Here is a 19,857-nt window from a genome sequence, read left to right on the forward strand (position 1 = left end):
ACCCTTTCGCCTCCCTGTGTCCTCTGTCCTGCTTCCTGTTGTCTCAGCACTTGTCCACCACCTGCTCCCTCTCAGTTCTGCCCACCATCATCAGAACTGTCTCTTAGCCAACGGGAAACTATTTGTCAACAAATGCCTTATACATGCGCACACACACTCAGAAACATTCAAATTTGGCAGAGCGATTAGATATGTGTCACCATATATTTTCCTGGTACTGACCAGTATGGACAAGAACTGATCGGAGGGACAGTTGAGGTTGAGAAATGTAGCAGAAAAGGTAAAAGGGTGAAGATGAGAGAGTTTGAAAATGGATGAAGGGGAAATCTGAGATTGGACTAATGAGAGATAGAGATGGAGCTGCAAGAGAGAAAAGAAGACACGGAGATGGTGAGGTGAGGCAGAGGAAGATGATCTGCTTGGGCCACCCCTGAAAGAAGCAGCCGAAAGTAGAAGAAAATGACACCCAAGTATTTACTACTACAGTACTGCATCATGTGGTCAGTGTCTCAGTCTTGGTGAAAACCTATAGTGTCTAGAAATGCTGGTCCAGAGCCGTGGTAAGAACACAGTCCCATCATAACATTATTCAGTCAAGTTTTATTTTTCATTTTGACAGAAACGTTCGTCATTATTTGACTTTAATGTGTTTATTTTGCTGAGTAGTTTAAAAAAGAGAATTGTGTAACTTGACTGTCATCTAAAACTGATTCAAATGTTTTTTAAGTATTCAAGATTAAATTATTATAATTTAATATGATCAACTAACGTCGTGTCACCTTAAATACTCCTCCGCTAGTGACGTCAGCATTCTGTCCTGCCCCAGCTGCATCAACCGAAGAGAGAAAGCTAGGAAGAGAGGGAGAGAGAGAGCGAGAGAGAGAGAGAAGCAGCACAGGTGAATCAAACGAGCGTCAACGTCCACACCAGAAAAAATAAGACGAAGAAGAAGAGAGGAGGAGGAGGCACAAGAAGAAGTAGACTTGAGGCAGTGGACTTCAGTGAACACACGTCATAGTGTCTCTGTCTTTTTACCGGGTCCTTCACTCCCGGTACCTCCCATATTCCTCCCTCTCCTCCCCCCGCGGGTGTCGCTCCATCAGCGTCTGCTCTCCGACCACAGTCCCGCCGAGGAAACGCTTTCTGACCGGTGCTGATTCAGGAAGAAGAAGAGGAAAGGACTGAAGGAAGCGAAGGAAAGGAGGCGAGCGCATTTGTGACGGGAGGGGGGCCAGACAAGACCACCTCACCGACCCGAGGAGAACCGAACCGAACCGGGAGATGGAGGGCAAAGAGAAGGCACCAGCAGGTGAGTGACAGAGGGTAAGGGTGGATGATGGTGATGGGGAAATGGATGTAAGTTTCCCGATGTTAAGAAAATGAATGGAATGAAGTTGTAGGGAGGAAAAGGGGAGATGTGGAGAGAGGCTGATGGGACGCAGGGAGGGAGGAGTGTTGCATGTTGGGTAGAAGTGTACTGCGGTATCCTGCTGCTGCTGATCACATCCTGGACGCAGCTGCACTGGAGCTTTTAGGTGTGGTTATTATTATGGGATGGGATGCAGTGTGCGTGTGTAGCCATATGACTGAAATGCTGAGACCAGCCTTATGCAGCAAAACACACACAGGTGGACAAATGAGACGAAGATATGCACTGAGACAAGGGGGTGAGACAGATGGACAGAATGCTGCAGGTGTGACAGGTTAGGAATGTCAACAGGAAACAAGATGGTGAGACAGAAAAGACCTGAAAAGAGCAGGGACGAGGGGAGAAATAGGAGGTTGGTCAGAGACCAGAGGACACACGCCCAAGGTCCAGAGGGACAGTCTGCGGACAGGAACTGTGGATCAAGAGGGACATAAAAGTTTGACAGAAGTGAAGACCAGATACACTGAGACAGACAGAAGACTAGATAGATACTGCTGGGCAAATGGGACAGAATGACTGCAAGGGGAAGACAGAAAGACAGGACTGCAGTGACAGGAGCGATGGTTAGTTGAGTGAGGAGAGGGAGGCAAAAGCTGGACAATAGTGTGAGGAGATGGACATTTAGACAAAGAAAGACAGAATGCCTGACTCATAGTAACAGGTATCAGAACTGGACATTGTTGTAGAATGGACAAACTGTAGGATACAGAGACAGGAGATAGGAGCAACAACAGGTGATGTCTGACCTGGGGACAAATGATGAGGAGTTTAGATAAGGACACCCTTTTGAGAGACAGTAGGGCAGCAAGGAGGACAACAGAATGGTTGACACAGGAGGACAAAGAGACGGGCATTAGAGAGACACTCAAAACTGTCAGTGAGACAGACCAGGTCTGTGATGGACAGAGATGGACAGATATGACAGAGTGGTTTTGTTCCTGGGTGTGTCCTGAAGACTGACCAACACAGTCTGTAGTTCTGTCAGTCACAGTTGTCCTCAGTCTGTCCTGAATCTCAGAGATGCTGCTGGTTTGAGTTCTGGAGAACTTTGGTCTGCTTCGTCATCTCGGCCTCAAAGATCTCAAAGACAGAACTATCAGTTCTGACTGACGACAACATCTGAGTGTCCTCTGTGTCCAAATGAAGCCCCACAACACACCTGGATCAGAACATACCTTTACCTTTAACCCCTGTGGTCTGCTGTGTTGATGTGCTGGTTTTGGACCAGTCTTGTCCTTGTGTTTTGTGGATCTTCACCGGTGACAGATTCTGAGGTTTAGTCCTGAAGCAGTGTCCAACATGTGGTTGGTGGCCTGTTGGACTGCAGGGTTGGTGTCTTCAGAGACAGTTTATGCTGGGAGGAGGTTGTGGTGATACAAAATACAAACAGGATATATTTCAGGCACAGTGAGGTGTTGAAGGTTGACCTCTAACCTCTGCAGGAGTTCATCTTGTTAATCTCAATCCCAGGTCAGAGCCATTCTGGTGAATGAGGTGAGAGTATGGTTTATGGCTTCTTCAACCTCCCAGCATGCACACCCTACCCTGAAGACAAGAAAACGTGACATTAGAATGTGGCAGTGCAGGTTACAGTCAAAGTCAGACGCAGTGAGAGTCAACAGTTCGTCTTTTTGTTAAAATGTGTACAATATTTTCAGCCCTGTTGTCTGGGAGAGGCTGAAGTTAATTCATTTAGTTTTTTAGTTGTTTTAATTGTCTGTCATCCTGGCAGACGGTGGCGCTGTTGTGTTACTGTTGGAAAGATAGAGGTGATCACTGTACAGAGTGATGTTGGTGTGAATGTCCACACTGTGGCGTGTGAACAGCAGAGTCTTCATCAGTGAACACACTCCGACCACTGCAGTAGAATCATGTACATCCAACCACAGCCTCGGTGTTATTGATGGTTGTTGGTTATTTTAACAGTTAGCTTGTGATTTAGTCACCAAACATAAACTAACTCATTTTAAATTGTCTTTAAAACAAGAACAAAAGACATTTGGAAGACTCCACCGTCATCTGATAGTCTGACTGTCTGTGTGTACATTTATCTACGTGTGTGTGTCAGTGTGTGGTTGCAATTGTTTACACTTACACCGTATTTTATTGATGTTGGGATCAGATCCTCAGGAATCAGGACAGAAGTGACCTGCTGTCCAGAAAAGTGTAACCTGACACACACACACACACACACACACACACACACACACACACACACACACACCTACACTTACTACAAGTAGTGTGTATTTCTTATCCATGTCTGTTTGTTTGTACGTATCAGTAACAAGGCACCCAAACAGTACCTGAGTATGTCCAGTACTGATCAATGACTGAATATCATATAACAACAACAACAACAATAATAGTTATGGTGTAGTGTAAACTGCATATAAACTATATATCAATAGTTGTCAGCAGCATGATGTTATATGCCTAAATGTTTTCATCTTTTTAATTTGTTGATTGTACAAATGGATATACCAGTAGTTTGAGAAGCTAAACTTTATTATTATTATTATTATTATTATTATTATTATTATTATTATTATTATTATTATTATTATTATTATTACCCATTCTGCTTTGTAGGAACTGTTTCAGTAAAGAGAACTGTGACATTCTTCTGGACCACATCCCCCAGAAATTTGACTTCCACATCCATGACTTGAACAGAGCTGAACAAACTACCCACTCAGCCTCTGTGTTTTAGATTTGTTGTTGGTGTAGAGTACAGTCAGAGCAGAGTCAGCGCTGACTGCAGCTGTGTTCACATCAGGGTTGGTGGACTGTGTCACAGTCAGTGTGGAGGCTTCTGTGAAGGCCAGACTGCTCACACTCATCGGTCTCTGGTCATGGTTCAGTATCTGATCCTAGTACCTACAGTAGTATCTTATTCTTATTCTAGTACCTATTGTAGTATTTTATTTGGTACTTGTACTAGTATTCTTATCTTAGTACCACATAGTACCTTGTAAAAGCACCGGTAACAGTCATCAACAATGGAACTACTGATCTGAACTGGTGAATGTGTGGACTTCTGTGCTGAGGATTGTTCTGCTGAAGAGGGACTAAAAACAGACGTTCACTTGGTTAATTATGTCCCACGCACACACACACACACACACACACAAACCAGCCTGTTCATGCTGAGCTCAGCATCCCCTTCTGTTTATGTTCCAGCACATGAGAGGAGGAGCCTGGGTGTGTGCGTGTGCGTTTGTGTGTGGAGTTACATTGTAAGGGGTTTTCAGTCCATGTACTTATACTGCATGATTAAGAGTAGAGTAGATCTAAACCATATCTGAGAGTCTTGTTCAGACTCACAGACCTGTTGTTAGTGGACATGACTGTCATGGTTAGATGATCAGATGGATTCATTGTGAAGAGGTTCAATTCTTCCTCCAGCAGCTCCATCTTCATCATCCTCTGTCCATCATCTCCACCTTCTCTCCTCAGCTCATGACTGCTGCACCTTAGCTGTTGCTTTGAACTGCTCATTTCTGGCCTTGTCCACCCTGGTCACATGATGATGAAGATATCATCTCAGGTTTTCAGGCCTCAGAACCCAAACTGACGTAGAGAGCACAGGGATCATGATCATATAAGATACTGATGAACAGGTAAAACACAGCTTCAAATACTGTCTCAATCAAACCACTGGGGGCAACAGTTCAGCAGTGAGACAGAAGTGACCGCCTGTTAACCTGCAGAGTCTAACAGGACCACATGACAGGTACAGTACTGTAGTATAATGAGGTCAGTCACTCACTTTGTTCTGTGACAAACCTGAACGGCTTGTTTTGAGACACATTTAGACATTTTGTCATATCATAGAACATCTACTGAGGAGGGGACAGACACTGCAGAGACAACCCTGAGCAAGTCCATTTTACAGAACATGTCTACTTTTAGTACCAGAACAATCCCATTGTCTGAACGTGTGAATATACAGCACCTAGTGGCCACACCCCTTCTTATCCATTGGCTCTCTTTTGTTTGGATTAAGGCAAATTTTTGGTTGTTTGACCTCCGTGGTTCCTGTCACTGCAAAGAGTCATGGAGTTCAACATGGAGGTCGTGTGTTTGTTGAGTTCACCAAGTAGATAAGGCAGCAGGTAACTGAACCTTCATGCAGTGTTAGCATGGCTATTATGATGATTTCACACAATCAATTTCCAGTATTAGCATGTAGCTAATGGAAGTGGTGATGGATGATGAGGTCCAAATGGCTGTAATGCCTCTGTGTGGACAGACAGGGCGAGGCGGTCCTTTTAAGCGCATCGTCATGGAGACAGAGTGAAGGGGCGAAAGACAGCCGCACAAAGGGGAGAGTGAGCGAGTGTAACCTTAAAATGTATCGTCATGCAGAGAGAGGAGAGAGGGAGAGAAAGAGAAAGAGAAAGAGAGGATCGGCAGCTTTCGGTTATTTATGAGGTTCTTAAACACACACACACACACACACACACTCACAGATACACAGATATAATTTAGTGTGATGCAGCAGCAGAGCAGCATTAAAACTCCCATCAGCACCGGCTTCATCAAAGGCTGTCTTCCTTCTTGAAGAGTGAAAGTTCTGTTCTGGTTCTACCTGGTACTGTACGTGCGTCAGACACGTGAGGTCAGAGCCCAGACTGGTCTGTGTGTCCATGTGTGGATGTCTGTTGGTCAGAACAGAACCGTCCTGCTGTATTGTTTTGTCTTCAGAGTAATCAGAGTAATACTGTGTACTACAATACGGTATCTGTATCTCTGTGTTTAGGAAATATTGTGGTTGCCAGAATATATGTGTACAAGTTGTAAAAAAATACCTTGTGATAGAGGTCATCAACACAGTTTTTCCACCTCTAGAGGTCAGTGAGGGTACTGCATTGTGGTTATTTTTGATTGATGTTTCAATTTGTTTTATATTTTTGCACAGTTTGTGCACTGACCTGGAAAACATTGGACAACACGATATGTGAACATAATTCATAAAAGGATATTTCTACATATCTTCACTAACTTAAGTATAAGTAGGAAGCAATATTTCTCATCAAATATGTATTTTATTTTTGAAGATATCTTTTTAGATACTCTCAGGATGACAATACCATTGTTGTCGGGACACTAAGGTGATATTTTTCAGTTCTCCACTGAGTGAGAGAATATTTTGAGGTTCAGGATTTAGGAGTTAGGATTAGGGTACAAATGAAGATTAGCCATACATCAACAATAATTAAGGTTAGGGTAAGAGGCTGTGTGAAGTGCTCGCCTGTGTGCGTGTGTGTGTGTGTGTGAGTGAATGGAGTGCTCTCAGGTATTGATCTTTATATTATAACCACGAGTGTGTAAGTGCATGCATGTGTGTGACGTCATCGTTCTTTAAAAGCCATTTAACATCGGCTGCGCTTCTAAAAGCTGTGGAACAAACTTTGATCTTAAAGATTGATACTGAATACTAATGAATACTTTATGTTTTTCCTGAGTGATGTTGGCGGAAGTAGCAACAAATGTTAGAGCTGACTCTGAGCTTTGAGCTGCCTGCTGGAAATTATGGAGGCATTAGCTCGGTCCCGCTGGTCCTCCGTCCCACACACAATCTGATTCAAACTCAAGTCTGTAGAAAGCCTGCACAGTCAGAGAGTCAGGAGTGACTGCTGATGAAAAGAATCCAACGCAAACAAATGAAAGAGTAAATGTTTTGTGACTTCTGTCCAGTGAGGCTGAGTCCAGGAGCTGAGTCCAGGAGCTGGTCTGGGTTTTAGTTTTTAGACCTTGTTAAACTGATAACAACCTTAAACCTGAAGTTCATCCTCTTCTAATGACATCACCTTTCGGAGCTTCTTATATGCACCATTAAAGTGAGACTAAAGGTCTTCTCCCTCACCTTTCCTGACATGACAGCTCCTCTGCACAGTGATTGGTCAGCTGAGTGCGGAGGAGAAAATAACCTGAGTCTCAGCTCCTGCCTCTCCCTCTTGCCCTCTTTCTATCTTGCCCCCTTGATATAAATACTGGTGCTCAGTTCTTTTCACACTCTGAGAATAACTCGCCTCTTATTACTCCGGGGTCACATTTACACCCAGACCTAAAACCCCAGCAGATTCCACCCCTTCGCCCAGTGTCTCCGAGGTGCACACTTTCAGTCCTGCTGAAAGACCAGACTTTGAGTGACTCCCAATGACTCAACTCCAAAGTTTCAGGGAAGAAAATATGAAAACCAGTCTGATCATCTTCTCATCAGTTGTATTTTTTTAAAAGAATCTTTGTGATGTTGTGCAAAGGTAGAAGCAGGTGGCACTGGTTCTCCACAGTGGACCGATGGGTCCCAGAGCTGCAGACTCAGACACTAAATTTAGTGCTTGTCCTCATACTGGACCAGAGTTTGGACCTGATCTCACACTTTTAACTGTTTGAAATATAAATCCAAAATCTAACTGTATAAATGATTTGATCTAATAACTCTGTGGAGTCCATCATGGCTCCAGGGTTCAGTTTAACAGACTGGTTTCAAGTTGAAAGACAAGTGAAGACATCAAACTCTGACCTCTGACCTCTTAACATGATAAGGATACAGGTGACCCTCCTTAATCACAATTTGATTAATCACAATGATCTGCCCAGTCATGAATCTGATGGTTTGACTTTGAATATAAATATTCTGTCAGGTGTCAGAAACAGACACTCATGTGTCTCACTGCTCTTCAGTCTAACTGTCTCACTGCACCTTCACTGATCTGTGGTCAGTCTGTGACCCTGGCTGCTCCCTGCTGTGGTCTGAGGCACTGCAGTCTGACAGTTGTGGTGAGGACAGACAAACAGGACTTCATCATTCACTGTGTCAGTGGAGCAGCAGCTGTGAGGTCACGTCACGCCGATCTCATGAGCGTCTTCACACTCGACCCCACTCTGAGCTCACTTCCTGAGACGCAGCATGACCCGTTACTGCAGTATTGTCCGTCGCCTGCTGTCCCGGGTCAGTAAAGAAGACGACGTGATCCAGGAGAGGGACAGTGTGGACAGGGAGAGCTGTCACCGGGGTGAGTCTGTCACATGACCAATCACCTGGGTTCAACAAATAACAGATCAATAAGTGATGATCAGTGTAGTCTTCAGGGACAGCGTTGATCAGAGCTCAGGTTTCTCTGACAGATCTGTTCAGAAATAATTGAACTGATGCGTTGAGGACAGTGTGAGTGTCTTCATCAGCCCAGAATAAGTCGGTGTTCAGTGGGTTGACTCATCACGTTTTAACACAGGAGACAAAAACAGAGGAAGGAGCTCTAGCTTATGTTTTTATGTTTGGACAGAAACGATGAGCCAAAAGATTTTTCACCACAACACGTCATTTATCTTCCTCTAAAAAATGAAAGTCTGCTGTAATTATGGAGGAAGAGAGAAGAACTCAACACCATCTGTGACCTGAGCCTCTTAACGGTTTTAAATAAACCTGAGGGTTGACGACACAGCCTGATTTACACACACACACACACACAAAATCTGCAGCTTCATATTCAAATAAAAACCCATTAGGTCTGTTGTTGTTGTTGTTTCCAGTTTCAAGGAGTGACAACAGTTTCAGATCAATGAGACAGAAACTCAAATGTGTGTGTGTATGTAGTGTGTATTATGTTATTCAGTTTACATACAGTAATGTTTTACTCTATGTTTGCACAGCTGAAGAATAGCACTGATAGTTTCTTTGAGTCTAATCCAGGGGTGTCAAACTCACAGTGGGCCAAAATTAAAAACTGGGACCACGTCGTGGGCCAATAAATTGACAGGAATTGTTCACGTTTTCCCTTCTCTCCAGATCTGTAGTGTTGAAATTGTTTCATTTGGAAACAAACTTTAGTTTTGCGTAAACATGGAATCTGGAACAACCAAAGCTTAGTACTATAAACACATGAGAAATTGAATTTGAAATACACATCAGTGGTATTTATTTCTTATCATGTCTCTTTATCTGTAGCCTTTTGAGTTCCTTTTTTATGTAAATCTTTTTTCACGGACCAACAACAAAAAAACCCCGCTATACACTGGTGGGCCAACCCTAGTACACATTTGATATGATCTCACGGGCCAAATACAATTACACTGCGAGCCAGATTTGTTCACCAGGCCTGAGTTTGACACATGTGGTCTATAATATGCTTTTTTTTTTAAGTGTGAGCATCATCTCCCTCAGATGTGTTTTATTAGTGTGTATCTAATCAGATACTTCCTTTTAAAAAGACAACCTGAGGAAGTCCTGCTGAGTTATACTGCTTCTACGTGTCTTTGTCGCCCTCTTCTGATCGTAACTCGAAACTTTCCAGTATTCCATTAATCTACCAATCAGAGACATGGAGTGTGCTTGTGTATGTGAAAGTGTGCGTGCGTCTATCTGTGTGTCGCCCCTTAGCTTTTTCTTGTTTCCCTGAATCATGAATTTGGCATGAGAATAAATAGAAAGAGCTGAATAAGCTCTCCATCATCAAACATTTAAGACAAACACGTAAATACACAGTGTTTACACTTACCTTCATGTACAGACACTCGGAGATTGGGATATTAAATTTAGAGAAAGTTAATTTTTATTTGGTAAATATAAGTAATTGTCACGTTATTTTATATATTTTGACTTTTACTCGGAGTCATAAGCAGCAGTATTACCGCAGTATGAAACACTTTTGATTGTTGAAGTTATCCCAGTGTCCAGTAGGTGGTGGTGTTTCCCTTGTGTTCGGTTACAGAGTTTAGTGACTGCTGATGATTGGCAGAACTCAATCGAACCCAGTTACAGAAAGAGTGAAAACAACTTTGTGGTCATAATGTATTGAATAAGAAAAAAAAAGTAATTTAAACAGTAAGGTTCATATAATAAAAAATAACAACAACAATGTTTAAACTTTGATAATAATTATAAAAATAATTTTCATTAATATACAATGGAAATCATTGTTGATTTTTATCAATTAATTCATTTATCTTCACCAATTAAACATATTCAAGGTTGGGGGAGGAGCTAGAGCCAATCACAGCAGTTTTGGGTCGAGGGTAAAGTTTCATCGTGAACAGTGCCTCAGGTCACATATGGAGACAGCTCTCCTCTCCTCTCCCCTCCTCTCCTCTCCTACAGAGTGACGTCTTTCCAAATTCATTATGCGTGTGTGTAACCTTCACACACTGACATAAACACACACACTCTCACAGTCTTTGTTTTGGTTTTGATCCTTCTCATCCTCCCACTCTTCAGTTTCTTCTTTTATTTCAGGTTTAAACTGTGATGCAGTGATGCACCAGTGTCTTTGTGGAGAGGCTGAATGAATCAGTGACCATGTAATGTTGATGTGGTTCAACGTCACATATGAAACCAAACCAGTTCTGTTTCTACCAGAGAACCAGTCCAAGGCTCTGTCCCTATTTATATTTTCAGATTCTTTAAATCTGCCTCAAAAAACTGTGTCATAGATACATTATTATTTATGCTCTGTGTTTTGTTGGTTATACAGCAACTGAATATTGAGTATACTTTGTGTAGTGCAGTGGTTCCCAATTATTTTCTGTCATGCCCCCCCTTGTGGATAGAAATGTTTTCACACCCAATCCCCAAAGTCAACAAGAGACACTGTTCATGTGGGCACAGCTACAATGGTAAGAGTGTCTGCTACTGTATGTCACAGAACTTCACGCAGCAGATGTACTTGATATGATGACTACTGTATGATTGGGGAAGAGACTTAACACCCTTCAAGTATGTCTGTGTCAAAAAGCCTCCTTGGTTTTTGGTTGTGGGTATTAAATTTGTTTTTAATGTTGTGAAACAGTATTGTAGGTGACCCTGTGACCCCTGCTGACCTGTACAAATTCACCCCCCACCGCACAACACACACACACACACTATATGGTGTCTGACAATGGCACTGTGGGAAACTTAGTTTTCTGACATGTGTGAATAGGAAACAGGTGTAAATCAAGCCACTGGGGGGCGTACTCTGTGTCTCCCGCAGGTCATCCTCATTGAGGAGGCTAGTGTCAGGAAGAACATCTGACCAAAACAAATATACAGTTCAGAGAAATAGCTGCCATACCAGAGGGGGTGGAGCCTAGATGAAACACCAATCACAGCTGGTGTTTGTGACCAACGTAACACAGGAGGAAAATGAGGAACTGTTGGTTGAAGACCATACAACAGTAGAGCAAGCGAGAAGAAGAGTCAGATGTTCCACGGTGGCTAAAACCTGAGAAGATGAGCAGAACAGAGAAGAAGAAGACGAGGACAGGATCAACAGTTTTTAACCAATCAGCACCAATGGAGCTGAGACCTGCAGGAAGTGACACACTGATCAGAGGTGATGGTCACTCAACTGTTACTGATTTGTACACAACAGTAACTGGTGATATTTTTAAACCTGGACTCTGAGAAGAAAGAGGAAGATTCAGGTTCAGGACTCTTCCTCTCTTGTGTCAGCTGTCACCTATGACATCATCATTAAAATCTCAAAGATTTCTCATGTCCTGTACTCAGACTGTAAGCAGTGATGGTTTCCAGTGTTCCAGGTTTACACAGCGACTGATGTGGGTGCATCATGAAACATGTGGCTGCGTATTTATAGGATCTTCTCCTACACCTCCACCTCCTGTTTTTCTGTCATTCCCTCTCACCCTCTAGTTCTCTCTCCTGGTCTCATACTCTCTCTCTCTCTCTCTCTCTCTCTCTCTCTCTCTTTCTCTGTCTGTCTCTGAAAACCACAGATACACACATAGACACACGCACACACACCATTCTGATTCTGTGTGAGCTCCTCGTCACATTCAGCAGCTCCCAGGCTGTGGGAATGAGGAGAACGAGGAGGAGGAGGAGGAGGCTCAGAGAGGAGTTAAGTAGAGCAGTTCTCTCATCTCTGCTGGCTCTGTCACGCTTCGCCTCGTTTTTTTCATTCTTCTTCTTCTTAAAGTTGTGATGTGTGCAGACGTGGCAGCATCACATTTTCTAATCAGGATCATCATGGACCTGCAGCTGTTCTTCTTCCATCTGTTGGTTCTCCTGTAGGAGCCTGGACTCTTTTTTTCTGACAGCAGTTTTTGATACTTCCTGACATTGTTCATTTAACCAGGTATTAACTTCACAAATTCACATTCACTCTGACTTGTTTTTTTCTCATGGACATGTGGACATTTATTTATTTATTTTTATAGTAGAGTGTGAAACCTCTCCACATCTTTGGACCATGAGGAAACCAGCTGAAGGTGAACTCTCGTGTGTCTTTGACTCATCTGAACAAACTCTAATCTTTCGTTGTCCTAAGATTCAGAAGTGATGTCCACAAACATAGCAGAGGACGTTAGCTTTTGAAGACATTGCTTCTTTTTATTTTCATTTTTCAATGTAAAAAAAAAAGAGCTGCAGTGGTCAGGTTCTGAGTGGGGCTGTGCTCCTACAACCGTCTCCTGTGTTGTGACTCAGTTGGATCACATTTCTACACTTACATCATGAAAACCTTACCTGACCCTCAAAAGGTTCCAGTTGGACTTGGACATGAACTGAATTCCACCATGTCTCCTGTTTGGGACTGAACCTTTGACGTCCTCTCAGGGAGATGGCGGCGGCCATCGCCAGCTCCCTGATCCGACAGAAACGTCAGGCCCGCGAGCAGAACAACGACAAAGTCGCTTCCAACAAAAGACGTTCCAGTCCCAGCAAAGACCCCAGGTCTCTGTGTGAGAGACACATCTTCAGCGTCTTCAGTAAAGTGCGATTTTGCAGCGGCAAGAAAAAAAAACCTGTTCGCCGAAAACCAGGTTTGTTCACATGATGAAGAGGTGACAGTGATGTGTCAGTTACTGAGGTTGTTGTTAGTCAGTGGTAGACTCCAGGCTCTGCTGTGTCCTCTGTGCTGCTGTCTCTGGGTCAACCAGGTTCTGTTTGAGAAAAAAAAAACAGGAGTAAGAGGGTTGTTGAATATTTGATGGTGTAAATGAGGAAGAAAACACTGCTGTGTGTGTGTGTGTGTGTGTGTGTGTGTAGGCTGGCTTTCACTCCTCTGTGCTCCTGTCCTGTCACTGTGAACTGCACAGTCCAGAAATGCCAGGCTGTTGTTTTTCAAAGCTTCCCCCATGAATTTTGATATTTTTGTCCACTGTGTTGCTGTGTTCTGTACCAGCTCCCACCTCCTGCTTCTTAATTTAACTCACACACCGTCCACAGGTCTGAACCAGTGGTTTGGTGTCGTTCCTCTGGAACAGTTGATAGGAGCTCCTGGGGGTCTCATCATAATGTATGTTATTGGGGGAGGTGGTCATTGTTATACTGACGTAGTCATGTCAACCAGAAGTCAATGTCTCCGCAACACAGACCGGTTTTATGTGGCTCAGGTGCTGCAAAGTATGCAGTAAAACCTCTTTACCTGTGTCTAAAGGAGCACTCCCTCTGGACACATGTGAAGAGTCTTTACTGCATGGAGAAATTCTTTCCAAAATAAAACATCTGATGACCACAGTAAAGTAAAAATATATGTCTTATTTGTAGCGTGTGTACTCTGTATTGTGTATACAGTCTTCTGTATTTTCTCTCTGGACCAGCTCTAAAGGATCCATGATCCAGTAGTGGTCCAGGTTCCAAAGGTTGGGAACCTTTGCTATAAATTCAAAATGTCTACACAGCAATCTGTTCTTGGACTCCATAGCGGACCATGTGATACTGCACAAAGGTTTTACTTTAATATCTACTTCACTGACTTTGATTGAAGATCCTCCTGTGTACAGTCGTGTACCTTTATACTGTACTTGTACGCCTCATTACTGAGGGAATGTTTCCCCTTGAAAGTCTAATTCCTGACTTTTGACTTCTCCGTCATATGTACCGTTCAGTTGTGGAGCATCAGTACTGGAGTGACCTGGAGGAAGAGTCTCTAAAGTACTGTGTCCTGTGAAGAGATGCTGCAGGAACACAAGTTAAAATCCTTAACCTGAATAATAAATGTGACTTTAGAGTGGTGATGGATCGTGAACTGACTCTGTGTGTGTGTGTGTGTGTGTGTGTGTGTGCGTGCATGCTGCAGAGCTGCTGCAGAGCCGCAGCTGAAAGGCATCGTCACGCGTCTCTTCAGTGAGCAGGGCTTCTTCCTGCAGATGCAGCCTGATGGAACCATCGGTGGAAACAAGGATGAAAACAGTGACAACAGTGAGTCTCAGCTCCAGACCTTCACGTGTTCATTCACAACAGAGTGAACAAACCAAAGTGCTTCATTTGGTTTGACTAAAAACAACAACAATATAAAAGCCTGTTTAAAACTGTTAGGCAGGTGTATTCATTTACTAGGTCCTGTCTTTCTGCAGTCTTAACCTCTCCTGAAAAACTTGACAAAGAAAAAGAAACGAGAGAAAACAATATTCTTTGTCTCTCTCTCTCTCCCTCTCTCTCAATGTTTCCTTTTGTCTCTTGCCCTCCAGCTCTGTTCAACCTGATCCCTGTGGGTCTAAGGGTGGTGGCGATGCAGGGTGTGAAGGCCGGACTCTACGTTGCCATGAATGCTGAGGGATTCCTCTACACATCAGTAAGACTTTGTGCCTCTCGCCCCTCCCTCGTTCTCCAAACACACTCAACATTCTCTGTTACTCCGATAAGACTTGAACTCAAAAGGTATAAAAACCTCTTGTGTCCAACATTGCCAGGTAAAAAAACACGTGATTTTTCTGCCTCCGATCCAGTCGACTGTTGATGCATTAGTGTTGTCAGTGGTGACCCACCACTCAAATAACATCTGATCAGGATCCTCCTGCACACACACCACAGGAGACTCACCACTTTTCACCTGCTGCGGGGGGACACCACGGCAGACGGACTTGAAGGATCATGTTTCCAATGTTTCCTTGTCCCAGGAAACCAGGAAACCCGACCTTAGAGAACAGGAAGAAGGAGGAGGAAGTAGTGATTGATGCCACTACTTGGGAATAATGAATGAGTGGTTCCACATTCAGGTTCCTCCTGTCCTTCAGCTTCTCACAGATCTGTTTTGGGCCCAGTCCTATAATAAAAAGGAGAAGGAGTTAACAGTTAAACAAATATTAATGAATAGTAGCAGAAAGGACAGACGTGAAGAGCAGCTGCTTCTCTGCTCTGTCATCCATTATTCATGTCTGCTGCTTTCATCAGACATTAAAAAAACAGTGATTCAGTGATGAGCACAGAGATGGGTAGATGATTAGAGATGATGACAGGTGAAATCCTGAGTGAACACTCAGGATTTCACTTGTCTTCATTTGTAGAGAAACACCAAATGTCATGTTGTCGTGGCTCCTTTTTTTAACGCTACTATAATCTCAGTAAAATCTCTCTATGTCACACCTCTCATGGAAACAGTGATTCACTCTGATTTCTGCGGACAAAGTTATCATCTGGGTCTGCGATGCCACTTAAACACAGCACTCACTTCACAGTGAGTCAGTCGGCAGATTAAAAAAACGACCCACACTGCAGTGCTGGGGAAATATATAAATATATTATGGGGCAACTTGTTATGATATCGGCGTTATTGGAATGACTTCATCATTTCCTGATATCGGGGCTGATAGCTATCTGTCCGATAATTATTGTGGACCCCTAATTAGTATCGTGTTTTGTGTTTATTGCCATTTAGCATGTAGCGCTTTAGTAATGTACATCATGATTTTATAAGACAATCTAGACTATTCCACATTAACCCTGCTAGCATGTTCAGCCACGCTTCCTCTTCAGACTGTACCAGCAGGTGTGTGTGTACTGTAAGCTGCATTACTACAGTCTCACCTGCTCCTGTTTCCTTCAGCTGTGATCACTTCACTGATGCTGCCTCTCAGAGTCAGGTTGGATTAGACACAGACAGACACACTGTTTGACTAACTCTCCAATTAATGCCATTGTCAGTGCATTCGTCAACACTGCATTTGGCCAAATGTGACCTCTGCTTTTAACCCATCACCAAAGTGAACAGTGGGAGCAGTGAGTGGGGACGGAGCCAGTGTCAGAGCACCTCAGTGGGAACTTGGCAGCTGGTGGACTCAAACCTGAAACCTTCGGGACCCAAGTCCGCCACTAAGTCCCCACTGCCCCTGTACTGAGGCTTTAGTGGTTCAGAGTACAGTAGTGGAACAGAGCAGATTGTTATTTTAACAAGAGTAAAGTAAAGAAAGTAGTAGGTTCAAAGAGCATCCAATATGTGTTTGTTCTGCTCTAATAGACTGCTCCTCCTGGACCACCTGTCTTTACACACACACACACGAACACACACCTGTTATACCTGGAGGGATTTACCAGGCTAAACTGGGACTTTCAGGTCTAAACTTATTTCCTCAGTGAACAGAAATAGACTCTGTTTTTTTTTTGAGAAATCAGCCTGGAGACTTAAGGCTTTCAGACAGGAGGCACTTTTACAGTAACCGTTCAGGCCAAAAGGTAAAACCAGGGCAAAGGTGATTTGTTTTCACATGCTAAAATTTGTTCCAAATCAGCAAAAGAATCTTGAAAAAATAAAAGTGGTTTGCTCATTTTCAACTTGTAAAAAAAATCTATAAATCCTAAAAAACAAATAACAAATGACAGCACTAGAACTCGACAACAAAAAAATCATATATTCATGAACAGTTTATCTTTCAATCATAAGATAAAATCCTCGTCTGTCCCTGCACTATTTTTGTTAAATAAGGTTGAGTGGTTCAAAAACTGGGTCGTGATGAGTGACTCAGGACAAATGAATGTCCCAGAGCAGAACTGTTTAAGACACGTTCATAAGAGACAGACAGACAGATCAGAGATCAGGGCAGAGTGAGCTGCTGATGTCTTTATCTGTTTGCTAACTCCTACAAGTAGATGAGAGGATTTGAAATCTCAACAAAACTTTGCTCAGGCTTGAATTTTTTATGCAGTTTACACATCCACAACAGTTCCTCAGTTCACTTTCCATGAACAAAAAAACCTTTGTCAAAGTAAAAAGTCTGTCACTGCTTCAAACTGTCANNNGAACTTAACACTCAATAATACTGTGTGTGTGTGTGTGTGTTTTTCCAGGACGTGTTCACAGCAGAGTGTAAGTTTAAAGAGTCCGTCTTTGAAAACTACTACGTCATCTACTCTTCAACGTTGTACCGACAACATGAGTCAGGCCGAGCCTGGTTCCTGGGTCTCAACAAGGACGGAGTCATCATGAAGGGGAACCGCGTGAAGAAAACCAAACCCTGCTCACACTTTGTCCCCAGACCCATCGAAGGTGTGACACACACACACACACACACACTCACAGCTTTATTGTTCTGATTATTGTTTTATTGATATATTAATTATCATCTTTATTATAACAACATTGTTCAAAATGATCAAATTCATCAGAAGCAGCTGAAACAAAGGTCCGGTCGTCGTCAGTCAGACATCGAGCTCTGTCTCAGCTGTCCATTAAAGAGGACAGGGATTGGTCTGTGTCTTGTAGAGGACAGAAGCATAAAGGGGACAGGTGGACAGGTAGACAGGGCGTGGACTGTTAGGCACTCAGGAGAAGGTCGTCCTCGTTTCAGTGTGAGGACGAGCTGAAGCTCCAATATCACAGATGGAGGAAACATGAAGCTCCAGCTCTGTTTTCTGCTGCTCTGTCTTTCCCTCCTTCCTCCTCTCTCCCCCACCTTCATTTAAAAATACCACCTCCTCTGCCTCTCTTCACCCTCTCCTCTTGCTCTCAGTAACTCGTCCTTCACCTTAGACTTCTCCACGCTCTCACCAGTCTACTATTTTAGTGTAGCTTCACACAGAAGGACACTCCAGTCTGGAGCTGCCTTGGTAAAGCAGCTGTAAAGATGTGACACTTGTAAAAAAATAAAGCTGCTGCAGAATGACTTGTTAAGCTGTAGATGCTGTAGATTAGGGGTTAAGGAAATATCGATACACTGAAATCGCGATATTTCATCTCACAATATCGTATTGATACTCTTTTTTATCAACCAGCAACATGCAAATATTCATGGCGTTAGTTCATTTTACTTTGCTTTTTTTCCTCCAAATGTTCCAACTTTAGTCACCTGATGTTAAGCATGGAACAGCACTGTGTGTTTACTGTGCTGACAGAATTCCTACAGGTAAAAAACCACATATATATCAACCTGCCTGTAGTATCACACTATATCCCAATATATCGTACCGTTGCCCCTGTGTCGCGATACGCATCGTATGGCCAGAATCTTGTCAATACACACCCCTACTGGAGATCAGAGGGCACTAATATACAATACAGTATATATACTGTTACACAATATCTGCCCTACTGCAGTAACAACAGTGGTACTGTAATATGATGGTGATTTTTTTACAGTTACGATTTTAATGAACGGAAAAACAAACCAAAGGTTTTAACCAAAGATTTCAGCCTTTTCTTCAGTTTTATTTTAAAGAATGCAGTTTTCAGTGGTTTGTTTGCATGGCCACAAGGTGAGACTTTAGGCCACATGTAGAAGGAAGGGAGAGGCATTTAACCCAAGGAACACTGCTCTCACAGTGAAACAGACAGGTGGCAGTAGAGTGCTGTGGGGCATTTATAGCTGGGGATCGATGAAGAATTCTAGGAGATCAACTGAGTTTGTGAGAAAGAAGCTGAAAGCTTGTTTTGATAAATCTAAATATTTGAAGTGATTGTGAAGAACCAATAACAAAGTCTGTTGAGTTCACACAGGATCAATGAATGAAATGATACACTTCTGTCCGTTTTACTAACTCTCTGCTGGTCCTGATGTGGTTCTCCTTTTCTCCTCTTCTCCTCCACAGTCTGCATGTATAAGGAGCCGTCGCTGCACGAGCTTGAAGAGAAGCTGCTGAAGTCATCAAGGAGCCCAACGATGAACAGTGAGGAGCGGGCACGAGCCCTGGAGCAGGAGGAGGAGCAGCAGCCAGAGGACTCCACAGAGCAGGATGGGTCATAGCCTGCAGCGCCCCATTGGATGGAAGGACGGGAAAGAGGAGGAGGAGGAGGAGAAGGAGGCAAACTCCCATTTTAACACACTCTGGTCAGCAGCAGCAACAACCACACCAACTCCTGCAACGCAACCACAACGACAACAACAGCTGCAGCAGCATTGAAGAAAAAAAAAAAAGAAATATAGAAAAAAAAAGCTAAAACATGAAGGGAGGGGGGTCTTCTCGCTCATGGTGAAGTATTTTAAATCTAACTGGGTGAATGGGAGGGGGAGGAGCTTATTTAAAAAATATAAGACAGTGATGATGATGATTTACATTTTATGCAAAAAAAAACCTCCCGCGCGGGAGGCTAGCACATCTACTCTTTATCGTCCCACTCTTCGTCATCACTATCATCATCATCATCATCATCATCATCATCATCATCATCATCTGTGTCAGCTGACCACAGAAGATAACCACGCTCCCAAATCCCAAGCTTTAAGCCATGTACAAGGGTTCACTTCCTGTCATCGGAACAACATTTGCA

The 19,857-nt window shown here is 43.2% G+C and overlaps 1 protein-coding gene across 3 annotated transcripts; it reads left to right on the forward strand.

Annotated features, from left to right (window-relative positions):
- Positions 1-822: 822 nt before the first annotated feature.
- On the forward strand, positions 823-19,575 carry LOC103378399 (fibroblast growth factor 12). 3 transcript variants are annotated; one of them, XM_008309595.3, is made up of 5 exons: positions 823-1,309; positions 14,469-14,579; positions 14,849-14,952; positions 17,442-17,640; positions 19,179-19,575. In XM_008309595.3, exons 1-5 carry the CDS (start codon positions 1,282-1,284, stop codon positions 19,331-19,333), a joined length of 597 nt encoding a protein of 198 aa, XP_008307817.1. In that variant the 5' UTR covers positions 823-1,281; the 3' UTR covers positions 19,334-19,575. The 3 variants fall into 3 exon arrangements, with proteins under 3 accessions (XP_008307817.1, XP_024910589.1, XP_008307815.1); XM_025054821.1 differs by lacking the exon at positions 823-1,309 and adding an exon at positions 8,182-8,454; XM_008309593.3 differs by lacking the exon at positions 823-1,309 and adding an exon at positions 12,957-13,198.
- The last annotated feature ends 282 nt before the right edge of the window (positions 19,576-19,857 follow it).

Source organism: Cynoglossus semilaevis, chromosome 4 (assembly GCF_000523025.1).
Source record: "Cynoglossus semilaevis isolate Cse_v1.0 chromosome 4, Cse_v1.0, whole genome shotgun sequence".
In the NCBI taxonomy this organism is placed as follows: Eukaryota; Metazoa; Chordata; class Actinopteri; order Pleuronectiformes; family Cynoglossidae; genus Cynoglossus; species Cynoglossus semilaevis.